The sequence below is a fragment of the Poecilia reticulata genome, chromosome 6, assembly GCF_904066995.2.
Source record: "Poecilia reticulata chromosome 6, P_reticulata-male-v2, whole genome shotgun sequence".
In the NCBI taxonomy this organism is placed as follows: Eukaryota; Metazoa; Chordata; class Actinopteri; order Cyprinodontiformes; family Poeciliidae; genus Poecilia; species Poecilia reticulata.
The window spans coordinates 7259606-7277913 of record NC_088835.1 but is presented as its reverse complement, the minus strand read 5'-3'; the positions used below and the strand labels follow the sequence as shown (position 1 = coordinate 7277913).

Sequence of the window (18308 nt, the reverse complement as noted above, 5' to 3'; positions counted from 1 at the left end):
TCCTGACGTGTCGATCAAATTACCGACTTTGCCTGAATTCACACATGATTTATGTCACTATGTCAGCAGCATTAAAAACGACCAGATGCTAACCAGCCTATTTTCACACATGCTAGGCTACATGACGGTGACGTCACGTGTAAAGGGTCATTCCCAGTTTCGAGGTAAATGGAATGTGTGTTTTAATATTTGGGTCCTTAAGTGTATTGACTGTTAAACTCCTTTGTTATTCTGTATTTCCCCTATCATTTAGCCATCCACATTTTGCTGTCCCGAGTCTCCTGTGGTTTTTGTGATTTGCTGAGCCAATAATCTAATTGTTAGCTAAGCGGTCTGGCGTCCTCCTCCTATGGCTCGCGCTGATGCTAAATTGTTTTTTCTTTTCTTCTTTTACACAAAACTTGTAAACACGTTTCCAGAGTACGGTATTATACACGGTACAAGAGAGAAGACACGCAAGCTTTAATCTTTTATTTGTACAATAAATAAACTTGCAATACCTCAAGATTACAATTCACAACCACACACAGGGCATGATAATCCGTACTTCGTCTATGTAAAAGCCATTGGAGATGAAAGGAATGACCAGGTGTGAATTTGCCGTTTTCTGTGAAACCCGCCTCCTTTTCGTTGGGGATAAGGAATATTTCATTATCTCGTTGTGTCTGTGCTGCTATAAACAGGAAGTTTTAGGATTAATGGCAACCAAAACAAAATGTTTGTGAATATATACTCTCTCCACGATTGGCTACATTTGACATGATATATTGCCTCTGCTCCTGACTTTGTTTCCAAGGGCAAAAATAAATCCATACACCAAATGATGGGGGGAAAAAATAGAAAAACTACCATTTTTACTGGACCTCGTGAGTTTCACAAAAATAAGCTGCATGAGCTTTGACTTGAATGTGATTTAGACAAACATTTCTTTAAAAAATGGTCCTTGTAAATGACTTTGAAATGCCAATTTCAAAATGTTTTCCTTAAATCTTAAACCCAAACGGAATTTTGAACAAAATCCTACCTTGACATGAACATTGACTGTAATATTTTTGATTAACAAATTTGACATATCTTTAAAATATTTCTTGTTGCTATTTTTGCTGAAAGATAAGGTTTGTACCGTTCAGCTGAAACTTATTAGCCTGCTAACTTCTCAGCTACTAAGATAGAAAAAAAGTGCTACCTTGAGTTTGTTTGGAGATAATTAAACTCTCATTATCATTATAACTAAAGCTAACCCATTTTAATGTGTGTTTCTACTGTGCTAATTTTAGAAAATATGCAGAACCTAGACTAAGCTAACTACTTATTAGCTTTTGCTAAGTTTTTACTGTGAAAGAAATGAGCTGTGAAAGACACTGAAAGTAATTTTTTCTTTTTTGGAAAATCTTACATTGTTTCTGTTTAGTTTTCTAAAAACAAGTGGCTTCTAAATATTGGAAGATATAAAAAATTTTCAGTGAAAAACAAATTCAATAAAAGTGCCACTTTACTGGTAAATATCTTTTGGCTGTTTGGTCAGCCAAGCAACTAAAAAAATCAATCTGTGAAAAAAAAACTATTTTTTTCAAACAGATTTGAAATCCACTTGGTGAAATTTAACATTAATTAACAATATTAAACACAAAAGTACACCCTCAAAGCACACACACTCATAGCACTGCAGTAGTAATACAGCACTTTCAAGTCAAATCACTTTCTTTTTAAGACTGCCTGCTCATAAACTTCTCATCTGCTCAGCGCTCTAACTAGGTTAACTTGTTCAATTGATGTATTTAAAGAATCCTGTTTACACGCTTTGTTTTACTGCCCGTAGTAAATGATTAATATTTCTTGAGACAAAACAGAATGATCCAGATTTGTGTTATTTTTTTCAAGTTGACCCTCAATGCTAATAAAATATGTTGAGATAGCTGATTTTTTTTTACTTTCAAAAATCCAATTGAAATGGTTATACTTAATAAAAACTTAGTCTTATAAGTATACAGTGTTCTGATTTTATACTATTATGACATGTTTTTCTTTTTTTCCCAAACAGATAAAAGTTATTTTGTTCTGGTGTATTTTTGTTTGGATCTCCAATAGCCTAGCTAAACCACTCCAGCTAATTATTCATCTTTTGTTTTTGTAAACCTTTATGTCTCTCCACCATCACTTGGATTCCAATGCAAACCACTGTGACAGCTACACAATAGATAATAATAATGTCAACATGAAAGAAATTAAAATGATAAAAAATGTCCTGAGCACGGCTAAAGCAGTCCCAGGTTAAAGATTTAACAGTTTTAGCTTTTCCTCTCAGTCACTAACTTCAACAGCTTAAAACTGAGGCTTAACGGAAACAAAGTCAGGACAAAAGAGGGGGAAAAAAGAAACATAAAAACTGCGTCACTGTTGTACCGGACCTATGCAAGCTGGGCCTCTAAAATCATCATTTCCACTTATCTCTGGATGTCCGATTCACGTGGTTACACCACAAACAGAGTTTAAAATCTTCGCTTTTGGAAGCATTTTTTTTTTTTTATTTCACCTGAAACAAAATTTTTAATGTGGACAATGAGTACAAGCACAGCAGAGAACCTCCAAACAATGTCCATTTTGCTTCAATACCCTAAATACCAGTAAGTGGTATTTAGGGTAACTGAGCAGCTAAAAGATGATTATGCTACAATCTGATTCCATTTTTCTATAGATGTCTTCTCCATCACTCTTCAGATGCAGTGTACAGAGTTTGGAGGATTTATTTTTTAAAAAGAAGCTGTTCACACTCTGGAAGCTTTCTCTCCAACGTGGCTTGCTGGAGAACACAGGAGATGGAGCGGTGACCAGTCCTAAACGAAATTCACGAGGTGGCTGGAGTGAGGGGGCACAAGTCGAGCCGGGTGTCTGCTTATCGTCACTGCGTCAGGGCCAGGAGGATGTCCTTAACCAGCATGGTGCCGATCACCATCTTCTCACAGTTGATCGTCAGCTGGGCGGCGCCCTCTTCTCTGGTCGCCACGGTGACCAGCACCAAGCTGCCGCTGGTCACCGTTCTGCCCGCAAACCTGTGGACAGGATGTTCAGGAGGAGGAACAGGAGGACTGAAGTCAAAGCAGCAAAAAGAAAAAGAGCAGAAGTAAGGTTGAAAACACAGAACGAGAGTGAAATGGACGTCGGTTACCAGGATGTAGATTCAGATGCAAAAATTAGATGAATTCTCAAGCTGGAGGCAAAAACCACACTGATCTTTCTCAAATGTAAAAAGGAAAGAGAAGGACCCTACAACCCATAACCCTGTGTGAAACTTCGAAACCCTTCAAATCAAGACGACACTGGAATAAATGATTCACAATAAGGTCTTTTCACTTGTTTTCCAAACCAATTAGTATTTCCATTGATTTTCTGAGTTCACACTGAGTACATGTCTTTGGGGACAACCAGAGAGCGATTTCCACAGAAATCAGTTTATGACAAAAAAATAAAAAGGAGTTGTGATGGAAACATTAACAAACAGATGTGTTCCTACTGAGAGGAAACATGGGAAAGGACGGAGTGAACAATATCCTTTCACAGAAGACCGTATGCATTAAAGGCGAAGAAGTTTCTGAAAAGTGAAAAGGCTAGGTTTACCATGAGCTCAATAAAAACAGCTTAGCTAGTAAGCGGACAGCTATGTAGCAACAGTTGTTAGCATAAAACGGAGTGTAAATGCACACCAGTCACCACTGCAGTAACAATTCCTATAATATTCTGTCATTTTTTATTACAGCTGCTACTGTGGCTAATTACAGATTAGCTGTCACTGAGCTTTTTTAAATTGAGATAGAGTGCTGGTCTATTAACTCTCTAAAAACACAATTTATTTGAACTTTCTTGTCCTTATTGGTCCAGAGTGTTCACACGTATTGATGGTCATAGTCTGTTTGTTTTGCTTTCTTTATAGATTTCAAGTATAAAAATAAACAGCACTATAATGATATGGAACCCGTTTTTTTTTTCTGAATCAAACTTTTTCAATACATGCAAAAAAAATTTTAGATTAAAATGAATATCTGTGCTTACTGAGCTGTAGAGGTAATAAACAGAGGGATAATCATAAAGTGTATTCAAATCGGCTGGTATGGCTTGCTTGAAGACATTTTTCCAGTTTTACTAGAGGATGTAAAATGAACTAAAGGATGTAGTGACATCTAATGGCAGAAGTGGAGAATGCAGCCAACTGAATATCATTTACCACAGATTTCAAAATATTTGGTCACTGGAAATTCAACCCTCTTAATCTGAAGCCATGTCTGCTTTACAGTACTGAACACAACTATTAACTATTGAAGTTTGAAGCCTTATTAAAAGTTAAACTCAACACTCCCAACTGTCATTACTGAATATTCTGCGGTCTGAATGAAGATGCTATCACTGTTTACTATATTCTGGGATTTGAAAGCTGGTTATGCATTTCATTTGAACGATTACTGCACAGCGAGGCGCTGATCCTCCTACCTGCACTCTTTGTCTGAGCCACAGGGGACGCGGCTGAGGTTGGCGGCGGTGGTCACTCTCTGGACGATGGCGTGCTCGTTCCGACACTTGGCATCTAGAATTAGCTTCTCTGTGATCTCATTCATTCCCATCAGCTGACCTGGAAGAGTGTCAGCAGAGCAGAGGCGAAAAAAGAAAAGGTGATGCTTTTAGTCGTTTCTAGGCCTGTCACCATAAGAAATGATGCTGGATGATAAATTGGCCCAGAAATTGTGGTGATAAAATAATAACACTGCCATCTTGAGATCATTTTTCACTAAAATAATACTGGCATAATAATGGGCATGCACCACCTCAAAGATAAAAACAAACAAACACTGGAACCAAATAAACATCTGAAACAACAGCAACTAAAATGTTATAAACAAAACTGTATGAAAAAAATCATTCGGCTTATGCCGGGAAACAGGTAAAAGTGGCAGGTAGCGCAAGCTAACTACTTTGTGCAGGTATCAAATGTTTACAGCGTTTCTTCAACAATATTAAAAGTCAGCTTGTCTTTAACGACTGTTGTCCAAATGAAAATTATTGCGCTCATTTATCTTTTTATTGCTTATTGTGACAGGCTTAGTCATTTCTAACATCTCACCATTGAAAAAGAAAGGCACTGAAATTATATACAACCAGAATATATGTAAATATAGATGTAAAAAGTTCTAGATGTCTGCCATGTTTGGACATACAGTATTACATACAGCACACATACTGTATTCACAGCCCAGCAAGGTGGTTTCTGCATGTCTACCTTTAAATTCCGCCGTATATTAGGATTTTAGTAGTATCCAGTCAACCAGGAATAACAAACATACTGTGCAAACTGGAATGCAGTGATGCTTCCCACTGAACACAGAAGGGGATTGATGGTAGACCTCTCAGTTCCCAATATATTCCCAAACTGCCTCTCAAATGTACACTACAAACCCGTAAGTAAAAAGCCATTACCGAGCAAAAACTAAATTTACGCTCAAAAAATCAGTTTCTCTGCAAAGAAACAGTTCAGAAAAACAACAACAACAAGATAGCTTAGATCAGTGGTTACTCGTGGTTTCAAAGTAGTTTTTGTCATTCGCTTTGTGCTCAAACAGAACTGAATCATGATCAGTGGATGAGCATTTCCAGTCATTCCTGTGATCAGCAGGTCAGCAGCTCCAGACCTGAAGATGCAGCTGCGGTGTGACTACCAAGGCAGGAAGGGGTCAGGGGTCGCGTCTCAGGGAAGAGGGGATGATGGTGGGAAAGTGGGGGTTCTGAGGTTTGCTGTACAGCAGGCGGGCACACAGACGGCTGGGAACAACAGACCTATCAAAGCCAACTTACCGGCTGTCTGAAAAGGCTTCTCTATGAGGGGTTGTATGAAGAGGAGGACACGTTTACTACACGTTTATTACATGTTTACTGCACGTTTACTGCAGTGGTTCAGGCTGCAGCCACACGTCATTTCACCTTTAAAGCAGTTTCTGTTTCTAACTGGAACCATTTTAGATCATCACCTTCCTAAAATAACGGTCTAAGACGTTTTTCACCAAAGTATTTTTTTTCCTTTGGTAATTAAAAAACGGAAGAGGATTAGGGCCACTGGAAAAAAAAAACAGTTCTGACTTTAATCTCAGATTTCGGAGATTAAAGTCATAATTCTGAGATTAAAGAATTATTGCACTCATTTATCAATTTATTGCTTATTGTGACAGACTTAGTCATTTCTAACATCTCACCATTGAAAAAGAAAGGCACTGAAAAAATTCCTGTTGCCAGCGGTAAGCAGAAACGCTTCCGTCTTCCTGCCTTTAAAGTTGCGGGGTGTCAGAATTTTTTTCTCAGAAATTCAGTAGCACATCTCTGACATTGTAAAAATTCTGACTTTTTTCTGAGATTAAAGTCAGAACTGTTTTATTATTTTTTTCCAGTGGACCCTTATCCTCTTGCGTATTAAAAGGAGGTGATTTATTTTTATTTTTTTGCAAAAATCACTTTTGGCAAAAAATGACTTAGGCCATTTTTTAAAAAAGGTGACATCATGCTTTGAGGGCTCAGCCAGGGGGCGTGGCCACAGGGGCGGGGCACCGGCCACTCTTGAAATGTGATTGGCAGCTCTGGTGGGGGCAGCCAATCAGTTTGTTCATATCATCCCGTACACAGTTCGGTTTCCCCTAGAAACTATCTAAGCCTGGGGGTAGAGAGGTTCACCAGTTGTGTTTTTGTGTTAAAATATTTTTATAAAATAGACAGAAAACATGGCAGTGCACCAAATAAAACTAGTCTTTCTGTAGGTTTTGTATGCATAATCAAATACTATTATATCTTTTAAATAGATAGAATGTCTTATTATATATATAGATAGCTGTCATTGTTGCTGATGTACTAAAATAAATGAACAAACAAAGTTTAGCCTGGTGAGGGGGTCAATATAATGCACTGAGGGAGAAGCTGCATGGATTAGCGTTTTGTCCACACTGCATGTCAGTCAATGACAGAAATGCTCCTTTTATTGTTTTACAACCGCCATTAACAACTTTTTTGTTTATTATTTCAAGTTTATTTGTAAAAAATGAGAAATTGCTCATTGACATTTAGATTCAAACACACGAGAGAGAGACTGCAGGCAATTGGCTAATTTCAGAGCCTAGTCTCACTGACAGGTTGATGTGAATGATGTTTAGCAGTAATAATGAGATAAAAAGCCTAGTTATACGCCTCGGCATCAATGGCAGAGTAACATATTGCTGCACTTTAAAGGAACGCTCACCTTGCTCCTTTTTGAACTCGTTCTCTGTGAGGAAGACCGGCCTCATCAGCTCTCCGACGGGCGGCTGGATGGACACAAAAAATTTCCTGGTGTGCGTGCTGCAAAACGACAGCGATATATTTATTGATCTTAGATCAGCATTGGTTTTATTTCACAAAGAAAATAGATTCAGGCACAGAAGTGGTACTACATTGTTTTTTTCTTTCAGTGGGACAACGGAGCTTAAAGTTGCGCAGAGACACGAATTCGCACACCGGGTAAAAAGTTTGCGGGGTCCAATTCTTGAGACAGCACAGGGTTATGGAGATTGTCTTATGTTCCCAATTCTACTTTTGTTTTTGTGCTCTGAAGGGCCGTCCTTTCCTTTCTGAATCACAGAAATGATCTGTCTACCAAATTACAGTAGAAGCATAAATGTTAATCTTGTCCTGTCTCTTGCCGTTGATCTCTTACAATCGTACGAAATGCTGATCATCAAAACTTCAGTTGTAGTTTACAACACGTACTCTGGTGTGTGTCCCACCAGAATACACGAATACACTGTAATGATAACAACATGACTAGTCAATTTTACTGTCTTGTCCATAAACAATGAAAAAATGTCAGAGATGTGCTACTGACACTGATATTTAATTTTGAGAAATGAACTAAGGATTATGAGAAAGAAACTAGCTTTTGCAGCACGGCGTTTTGTAAGAATTACTTTGAGAAATGCTCGTTTTGCAAAAGTCAAGAATAACTATTAGAAAACTATTAGAAAAACTGACAGTTTTGCTACAGACGCTCTAGTTGTGTTTTAAAGTTGAGGAAAGGATGTAAAACTGAGCGAACAGAGACATCAGCTCACCACAGTTGGAAGTTTGCAGCTTGTGTCGAGTCGCAGAAATCAATGCCCATAACCGCCGTGGCCGTCTCGCCGGCTGGCAGCGACTCTGTCGACACGCAAAAGCGTAAATGACGTTGATTAAAAGTCAGGAAAACATCTAAACACACGAGCGACGTCTGCTGCTGTCGGGGTACCTATCTCCGGGAACTCCTTCACCCTCATCCCCGACTGGAGCTTCACGTCCTCCATGTGCAGGCTCTTGGTGTCGGACGTGGAGCTGTTGGTGAACTGCATCTGCACCGCCACCATGTTGGCGTCGGGGCTGAACGGCTGCCGGCTGAAGCAGTATTCCACCGACAGACCCTCGCCCGTGATGCGGTGCAGCAGCTCGTAGCTCTTCAGCGCGCTGGAGGGGGCGATGGTCTGTGGAAACATATCTTATGTCTCGCACTCCGTCTCTGTTCCACCCCGCAACTTTAAAGGCAGGAAGACGGAAGCGTTTCTGCTTACCGCTGGCGACAGGACGGCTTCGGACAGGGAAAGGCCTTCCAGGTCGGTCACCAGGCTGTTAGAGAGCAAGTTGTTGACCGGTGTGACTTGAGGTGAGGGAGCTGGTTCAACTGGGAGGAAAAGATGGAAGTCAACATTCAGAGACGCTGAACTTTTATTTATTCAGTCCTTATGAAAAAGAAATCATATGATCTGGTCTATTGTTTGATAAGCAAAAGACCAGCCTGTGTTTATATAAAACATCTGCTTTCTCTGTGGAAAAAATGGAAAAAAAAACAAAAAAACAACTCACAATCATCGAGGTCCAAAAGAGACATTTCCTTCTTCTCTTTCTTGGTTTCTTTCTTGACAGGTTTGGAAGGAGGTTTAGATTCAGCTGCCTGGAGGAAGATCAAGTACAAATGTCATGAGCATCCCACAATTTATATGAATCATGGAGGAGGATTAGGGTCACTGAAAATAATAAACATAAATAAATAAAATTCACACTGAAGTTTGAAAGAAGTTTTTCTCTGAATTCTGAGAAACTCGGAGAGAAAAAAGTCTCTGAGTTTCAAATTCATTCATTTGAATCTAAAAATTCATGTCCAAATTTGGAGATTCGATTCTTAATTCTGAGAATGAAATTCTGTTGAAAAAATTAAAATCCCAAAAAAAGCTGAATCCTGATTATAAAAAGTAATGATTATGAGATTAAAATCCAAAGCTACTTTATCTATATCATGAAGGACAAAAAGCAGAGACAGTCATTTCTCTGTTGTTATATTTCTTTCAGAGGACAAAATGTAAAAAATCCCTCCAGGGTTATGAATATTTTTCTAAAACACGGTGTCTCCGCCTCAGTCTGCTCGGCGTACCTTCTTTTTCTTTCTGACTTCTGCCTCAGACTCGGAGTCGTCAGACTCTGACTGGCTGCTCTCAGACTCGCTCTCCTCTTCCTCGTCAGACTCCGACTCCGAGTCGCTCTTCCGCTGTTTCATCTTCCTCTCGTGTTTCCTGTCTTCCTCTTCGCTGCTCTGCTCACTGACAACAGAAAGGAGACGGTGATTAAATGAACAAGACAGACATTGATCCGGTTTTAGCTAAAGGGAAGCAACACTGGACGACCTGAGGCTTTAACACCGATTACAAAAATCCTCTGGAAAACAATAAGATTATAAACCCTTCAAACTGTGTTGGTCACCTTTCGCTTTCTTGCACCACCTTCTTTAATTCCCTCTTCTTCGTTTTATTTTCCTCCTCTTCCTCCTCCTCATCCTCCTCGGACACGGAGACCTCGCCGCTCTCTTCGCTCTCTGAGGCCAAGCCGCTCCCCTCGCTGCCGCTCTCCGAGCCGCTGGCAGAGTCCGACTCTGGAAAGGAAAATAAGGTTTAGTCAGAGGGGAAAGTATTTAATCCAAACTGTTTTGCAGGTGTGGAATACAAATTTTTTAGTTATTTTTTTGACTTATTGATGCTCCAAGCATCAATAATAGCTTGGAGCATCAATTATATTGAGTCACTTTGTGTCTCTAACATTTAGTCTAAGGCTCAGATGAAGAAAATAAACAATTTTTAAGCCTGAATCGAACAAGTTGAAGTTGAGCTGCTTAAATATTTTTCAGTCCAAAAGAAAGCAGTGGTGGCAGCAGTATCATGGTGTCAACTGATTAGCTCAAACTAATTAGATGTTTAATGTTGTGATCCATTTATCTTCATATCTTAGGCAAAACTTTGATAATCAGTTTGGTTATGTTTTCAGAGAATCAATACAAACGTATTGGTTTCTCTAATTAATAAAATATTAGATTAAATGGATTATTTCTTTAAAAAAGAGGCGTTAACTTCTCTAACATTAAGCTATGTAAAAATTCAATATTTAATTTACAATATCAAAAAAACGCGCCTCGGTGAAGTATTTATGTTTCCCGAACTTTATTGTGATTTTGAAGACATTAATAATTAAGTATTTGACAAATCCTCTCGTCATTGTGGCATAACAATAATAGAAAAGTATTTCTGTTTAGCAAACAGAAATACTTTTGGTCATTTTAACCGACCTAAATCCAGAGAGGTTTGGTCTGATTTAACTTCAGACATGGAGGAAAAAAAGGTCTAAGTGTATTTTTATTCTGTGTATGTAAACTTCTGGTTTCGTCTGTTTGTCTGGGACAGCGAGACGTTAACAGCTAGGGATATTGTTTTATAACCTTTGACCTGTCTGTGTTCACTAATGTTCTTGAATCACAGCAGATCCACCATGAATCCATGGTGGCAAGACATCCGTTTTGATAAAATGCGTCCTGTCGGCACACTGAGGATAAACGTTACCGCTGTCAGCAGACTCGGTCGGGCCGGACTCTCCCTCTGAGTCGGAGTAGAACGGCTTCTCGACTTTCTTCTCCTTCCTCTTCTCCCGGCTGCTGCATTTGGTCCATTCAGGCACCTGATGGACAGAAACGGAGCCCAGTGAGTTTTTATTTCAGCCACAGTGGAGGGGAGCAAAAACAAAGAAAAAAGAAACAACCCTCAGCAAAAAGCACAGACGTGGGCAGAGTAGCATGGCCATGAATGCCTCTGCCTGGGCGTGATGCAGCCAAATGAAGCCATCCATCGCTGCTGCTGATCTGCTTTTACACAGTGGGACCCCCAAGGGAGGGGCTGAGGGGGCCATGGCCCTCTTTTGAGAAATGCTGGCCCCCTCCCTCTTGAGAATCATGTTCAGGCCATAGAAAGGCATTTAGAGTCGTATTTTTTCAATAAGACAACAGATAGATTGATCAAATAAAAAGTTTGGTTTTTTCCGCCCCTGTGAAAATTTGTGAGGCTGTCATTGCTTTTACTACGACTGAGTATTATGGCCACAATAAGAACAATTAAAAATACAATTATAAGAATTAAGTCATAATAAAATTACTATAAAATAGCACAAAAAAATATGAGAATAAAGTCATACCAGATCTATTCTCGTGATACTATGACATTACTCTCGTAGTATTACGGCTTTCTTCTCGTACTTTTATATTCTTCATTTTCCTAGCGTGGCCTTAATACTCCAATGTATTTTACGAGAGAAGTAAAAGAAAGAAAAAAAAGAAAATGAATTCAATTCGGATGCTTCTTTACGCCGAATGAGACGAGCACCAGGTGTTGCCTTCATGACCAGTTGCATAAATGGTTTTCTTTCAATACAGGGAGCATTTTCATTAACAGAAGTGATGCCTTTGAGGACTTATCCTCCTACGCTTTTTTTTTTTCCCCCAAAGAAAGCAATCTGCTCTTTCCGTGTCCGCGCTCATTGACCGGAGCTGTTCGGTAATGAGCGCGGACATCTCCCGATCCCACTTTAAAAAATCACTCCGCTAACGCGTCTCGACATGCCTGACGAGAAAGAATCACTTCTGTAATGGTGAGGAGGAGGGAGAGAGGGGGAGCTGTGTTTCAGGTGGCTTCGGCTCAGCTAAGCACAGAACAGCAACTACATAATAAGGCAGGGTGTTTAAAAGCACTCGGGGTTTGTTTGTCGCAGCTACGTGGGTTTCGGGCTGAAGGAACTTGTGGCTCGTCGCCGCTAAACGGACTCACGCTCGTCAATGTTGTGACTCTTTCGAGCAGCGCAAAAACCTGGCAGATGTAGAAAAGAACAAAAAAAAAGAGTAGGGATGGAGATGAGGAAGAAGGAAGGAAATGTTTTGTTTGTTTGTTTTAAAGCAAGACAGAGAGAGGGAGGGGATATATATATATATATATATATATATATATATATATATATATATATATATATATATATATATATATAAAAGGGTGTAGACAAGTTGGAAACTCAGAGACAGGAAGTAAACCCCAAATTTCATCACCGCATGTGAAATTATCATCACAGTATCTGGCTAACATGGAGCTACTAAATGGTGATTTTTCACTCCAATATAACTTCATATTAATGCGCAGATCCCTCCATACGTATTTTGACCCAGGCTGCTAAAGATGTGTAATAGCCTTAAAATAAAATCACGTTTTGTCGGTGTTCCAGTTAATTTTTGCCTTATATCAGTTTAACATCAATCGCAATAATCCACATAAAATCTAATCTTAGCTTTAATTTTTAAATGGATCAAAGTGTCCAGGATGTGTTGAAATCAATTCCTGTTTTTCTGGGGTGTAAACATAAAACTGAACATAAAGGCCATTTTGTTTTCACGCATACACAAAATGGGAAAGATAAGAAAGCATTTAAAGTATGTAAATCTTATTTAACAATGTTTTTTTTTTTTTTACATATTTGCTAAAACTGTCATGTGACAGCACAATATAAGAGATAAAATTAAAATAAAAAGAAATGGAGCTTCGCTGGCTTCTGCAGAAATACACGGATTGGTCAAAAAGAACCAATCAGAGCCAAGAAGAGGATCTTAGGATTGTCAATCATCCTCACGTATGCAATGCTTACACTTTTCCCCTTACTCTCTGCTATGCTGCAGCTGGTTCACAGATGCTAAGGCTAGTTAGCGTAGCCACTAATGACAGCCGATTAACAATTTTCCTGAAACGTTACGTTGTTTATCCACCATTAGCAATATGAAGGCGTCATCATTGATTCAGTTACCAGGACGACGACCCAAAATACGAGATCAAAACTCAACACAGAAGTTCATCAGATACAAAATCAAAGAGTTCTATTAGCAAGGAGGGTTTTATAAAAGCGATGGTGGAGCAAGTAATTAACAACAAAAGCAATTGTGTAACATAAATTGCTTCTCCCTACCAAATACTTGCTGAAGTCAAAGCTTAGCTTTGTTCTGAACATTTTAGTGTAAGTTTATGCAACAGCAATAAAAGGTGATCTAATTTCAAGGTGTTTTTTTTTTTACACATCTTTACCAGGGTTTCAGATACGTGTGAACGGTGCTGTGGTCATGCACAGACATACTTACGATCAAACCATCAACAACAAAACAAGACGTGAGTGAACTATGAAATCACGGCCATGAGAGGCGCAGCGATGAATGAGATCACACCAAGCAACGCCACACGTTAAAAAAAGAATCAACTTTGAAGAAGGAGCAGTGAGGTGCAGCAGAGGAAACAGGAACAGAGTGAGTCTGCTGGGGAAACTATGCATGAAAAGCTAAATCCTGTGTTTTTAATGTTTTGCTAACAGTGTGTCGTCTCCCTGACTTCATGTTTGACATGCAAGCTTCAAATCAGAAGAGCAAATGTATAATGAATAATAATATCACACCATTATTTATTAACTTTAGCTACAACTCTGAACTTAATTCAAACTGTTCTCTATTGACTGCATATTGGGATGACAGGTGAGAGAATCCATTATAGAGTATGGAGGATTCAGTAAAATCAGGTCAGAATCAGTCGAAGAACACAAATCTTACCAAGTATTTTTGGTCTAGTTAAAGTGCAAATATCTTAGTACATTTTATAAAAGAAAACTTTTCAGTAAGATATAGGAGCTTGTTTAATGTAAATAATTCCTTGGTATTTATTTTTAAAAATGATAATTTCAACGTTCACTTATAAAACAAACAAAAATTCTGTAAGATTCAGAAAATCTGAATCGTGGACAAACTTTTTGTTCACAATTCCAGCTTTGCCAACATTCGGTAGAGAAAAAGATCAAGAGTGAAATCTGAAGGAAATGAGAGGGAGCAGTCATCAGAAACCAAACCACTGCACTCTGAGACCCTGCAGACGGGGCACCTCTCGCCAGTCTCCCAGCAGGCCGATCCGCCCCTCTCCGGTGGTTATGACTTCCTCCATCTGACGACGGGATGCGGAGTGCAGAGGGAGACAGAGCCGGTCAAAACCGAGCCTTCAGGGGTCCGGGGACCCCCCCCGCCCCCCGGGTTTTAAAAATGTCAAATCTTAAAGCAACTGAGGTGCTGATTCAAAAATCCTACCGATGTTTTAGTTTGTTTTAGCTCTTTAGCTAAAATGTGAGGATAAAACACATAAATTTTAGATAAATTTTTTTTGTTTGTTTTTTATGCACTATAAATCCAGCTGAGAAAGAGTAGATCAAAATTAGAACATCAACATTATCTTAATGATTTCCATGAGTTTTTGGCAGAGAAGAAAGAAAATCTGCATATTGATAATAGCAATTGTAGAGCCGCACAATATGTCGCATCACTTTTGTCATCGCAGTATTAACGTCACAATCGAAAAGGAATGCTTGGATTTCTGAAGTCACTGTATTTCCATCTGAATCTGACCAGAGGGTTTTGTTTGTTATGGATAGATGCTTTGATTTTTTTTTTATTTGATAGTTTTAGACTGTTCATACAAGATGTTAAATATATATGGCTGTCTCCGACCTTTGGCTTAGGTTCATATAAACTTCAACACTAACAGACTAGCTCAGAAGCAGAGCTAGCCTACTTCTGCAGTACATCGTGGAGTCTTTTGAGCTAGCAGAGCTGTATGATCTATGTGAAGAGAAGCAGAAACATGGAGTCAGGGTTTCTGCTTACACATGCCGTTTCCTTCAATGAGAATATCTATGGAAAAAAGCAACAAATCCATTCGAAAGCCAAATAACCAACATTTACGAGAATCTTGTACCAATTCAGCAGACTGGAATATATATATAAAAAAATCTTCTGCACTCATGACCTCATCGATGGCAGGTTCCTGGTTTCACTATTAAACAAAAACACCATATGTGGCGGTAGAATCAAGCCTTAGCATCACTTGATTCTACGTCCATTTAAAACACACTGCAGTGCCAACAGCACATGGAGGGGATGGGATGCAGGACAAGAGGAGAGACTTTGGTCAGAACTGGTAAGACTTTCTCTTAAACATATTAAATCATTATTTTTGTGAAAATGTTGATGATTAATTTAGGAAATAGCTTAATCTAATTTCAAATTAAATGTAATGTTCCCAAGTGGTTTGTAACTAGGCGTGGGCTGGCTGCCTGTGCTGCTTAAATTCAATGTTTTGAGTCGTTTCAAAACGGAAACAATTTTCCACCATGCTGTTCTTGAAGTTTGTATGAGAGGCGAGAGAAAGAACCAGAGAAACTGCTAATATGGAGAGCATAGGTGCAGAAAAGCCCGCACCATTAAAAAAAATGAACATGTGAATCAGAACAACGCCGCTGGTCTCAGTTCAGAACCAAAGCCTGCTCCCCCTCCGTGTCACAACGTGGTTCAAACGGCTGTGAGAAACAATGTGTGGACGGGCCGAGGAGCTGCTGCCCGGCAGAAGCGAGTGCAGCAAAGAGGATGAGAGGAGCTTGCTACCACGGACTGTTTCCCAGATGCGTTTGAATATTAAATTTCATTGCAACAACTTTCTCTCATCAACAAGAAAAGAATCCTCTTTTCTTTGTGTGACTCGTTCTCCTCAACGGAGGGAAAGCCGTTAAGCAACATCCATCAGGGTAGTCAACGGCGACCAGAAGGATGTGTGTTAATGGTAACGGGCTGTAAATGGATGGATGAGGAATCCATGATATATTGGAGGTGAGATTATTTTGGATGGGAAGCTCTGGAGTCCAGCCCCTCTGAGGCACTGCTCTGGCGAAGGAGCAGCTCTCGTTCCCCTTCGTTTGCAGGGGCCCCCAGGGGGCCCCCGTGTCTCTGTATGTTACTGTTCCCACTGCACGCACAGACTCCTTCACCTCCACGTTGCGCACGGAGGGGTCGGGGGCGCTTTCGGGCCAGTCGGGCAGCTCTTGGTAGCCCCCAGCCTTGGCATTCAGCAGGTGGGAAAGCGAACCCAGCTGGAAGTGGTCTCTGTCTGCACAAACACAAAGCAACAAGTACAGGGGAAAGAAGTCTGCAATCTGAGAAACCTGAGATGATCGAGCTTAAAATCTTGTTTTGGTGTTTTGGGTTTACAACATGGAGTCAGTAATTTAAAAACCAGTTCAACGCAGCGGTTTGGACCTTATGCTAGTCAAGTCCTGAGTCAAACAGAACTTTAAAAGAGATTTATAGATCTTATTTTGTAGCAAAATTAGGGCTGCAACTAAAGATTATATCGGTAATCAAATATCGGTAATCAATTATTCTATTGATTATTCTGATGATTAATTGAATACAAATGTTCATTTAATTGTTTAAGCCTTTCTGACAAAAATGAGAAATATATTAAAAGATGCAAACAAACAAACTCCTTGAATGAGATCACAATTAATCGAGTTAATCCAACCAATCGTCTCTAAATGAAACCCTAATAGTGCGTAGATCTAACTACGATGCGAATGAGTCGTCTGCTGCAATTAAGACCTGATTATGTTAGCTTATCAACTAAATCTGCTTTTGACTGTCTTAATTTTTCAGGGTTTTTTTTTTCCATTTGTGGAATCAGTGGGTTTTGTTAATAGATTAACCAACTGCGTTAAAGACATTCAACATTCTTAAAGAGCTTTAGATATAACAAACACAAAATAAATCCTGTATTTGGAAAAATAATTCAGCTCAGAGAAACATCAAAGCGACAATTGTCTGAATGCAGGATGTTCTTCCTGCCATACCTTTAAACGGAGACTCCAGGACAGGTGCAGGTTTCAGAGCCAGGAAAAGCTTCTTGGCGTACTTGCTGAGGGCGCCGCTCTTCTCCGTGGGAACGATGAGCTGCCGAATAAAGCGGGCCCGATCGCGGATGTCGTAGTTCTGGTCGTACTTGGCCAAGTTGAGAACGTATTGCGTCAGCAATTTAGTCTGTAGGAAAGAGGACGCAGAGGACGAGGACAGCTGACCCTGGAATCCCCTGACATGGAAAGGCCAACATTTTTCCACATTCTGTTTTCTCTTTGCACACCAGAACTTTTCTGTAGCTTTCCATACTATTAATGAAACCTGGATAAATTTGGAGTAATTCTAGTCTGTTGTTAGAGAAAATCTTAAGCTTGGTACCTGCTTGGAATTGGTGAGGTAAAGCTTCGCGGCCAGATTTAGGATCTGCAGCTTGACGATGTCTTCCTCATTGGTGAACGACTTGGCCATCTTCCTCAAGACGTCCGGAGCGATCTTTGGCACATGCTCGCAGTATTCTCCAATCAGCCACAGAATACTGGCTCGTGCCATCGGGACCTGTGGGAGCACGCCAAACGGTGAGACCTACCTCTGTTTGTAGTGTCTGCAGAACCCCTGGCCATGCTAACGGAGAGGAGGCCAAATCGTAACCTGGATGTTGTCTGTTAGTTTCGCCATGTGCTTGATGATGTCACTGTGCTTCTCCGGCTGCATCTGAAGCAGCTTCTTGATGACGACCACTGACTCGGCCACCACCAGCTCTGTAGACGAGTCAAACGTTTGCATCAGTCAGTGAAAGTACAGAGTGTTACAGTTCAGACCCACGTCTGTAGAAACTTTGCATACATGTCAGGGATGTGCAAAACGAGGGGGGAAAAAACAGGCACAATAACTCGCTATAAATAGTCAAATATGTCAAATGTGTGACTATTTTTCAATTCTGAGTTGAAAAAATCAAATCAATAACAAAAGCAACAACTGACTTGACCACCTTACTGTCTTTACCTGTGAATTTTTAGGTTGCTTCAAGCAATCACTGTCAGCAGATTAGGGCAGCAAACAAGGATTATTTAATTAAAAATAATCTGATAAAAAATCAGTATGTTCTTCATGTTTTTCATTTGACCACTTTAGCCTTTTTATTCAATATTTTAAATACATTAAAAGATTAAAATACGCAAATCCCTTTAATTACTTTTTAAATTCAGAAAATTTATTTTTTTTG

The 18308-nt window shown here is 39.6% G+C and overlaps 1 protein-coding gene across 10 annotated transcripts in view; it reads right to left on the bottom strand.

The window, feature by feature from the left end:
• Positions 1 to 456: 456 nt before the first annotated feature.
• ap3b2 (adaptor related protein complex 3 subunit beta 2) overlaps positions 457 to 18308 on the bottom strand; it is a 51348-nt gene continuing 33496 nt past the window's right edge. For 3 of the 10 annotated variants that reach the window (XM_081607793.1, XM_081607796.1, XM_081607789.1), the window contains exons 14-28: positions 17735 to 17844; positions 17465 to 17641; positions 17083 to 17269; positions 16213 to 16343; positions 12165 to 12203; positions 10911 to 11025; positions 9784 to 9952; positions 9458 to 9623; positions 8893 to 8980; positions 8601 to 8710; positions 8285 to 8513; positions 8112 to 8196; positions 7265 to 7362; positions 4483 to 4621; positions 457 to 3086 (exon numbers count right to left, since the gene is read on the bottom strand). In XM_081607793.1, the coding sequence (XP_081463919.1) occupies positions 2900 to 3086; positions 4483 to 4621; positions 7265 to 7362; positions 8112 to 8196; positions 8285 to 8513; positions 8601 to 8710; positions 8893 to 8980; positions 9458 to 9623; positions 9784 to 9952; positions 10911 to 11025; positions 12165 to 12203; positions 16213 to 16343; positions 17083 to 17269; positions 17465 to 17641; positions 17735 to 17844 (2030 nt within the window). In that variant the 3' untranslated portion in view covers positions 457 to 2899. The remainder of the gene's footprint in view (positions 3087 to 4482; positions 4622 to 7264; positions 7363 to 8111; positions 8197 to 8284; positions 8514 to 8600; positions 8711 to 8892; positions 8981 to 9457; positions 9624 to 9783; positions 9953 to 10910; positions 11026 to 12164; positions 12204 to 16212; positions 16344 to 17082; positions 17270 to 17464; positions 17642 to 17734; positions 17845 to 18308) is intronic. The other 7 variants (XM_081607794.1, XM_081607791.1, XM_081607795.1 and 4 more) reach the window with 5 other exon arrangements.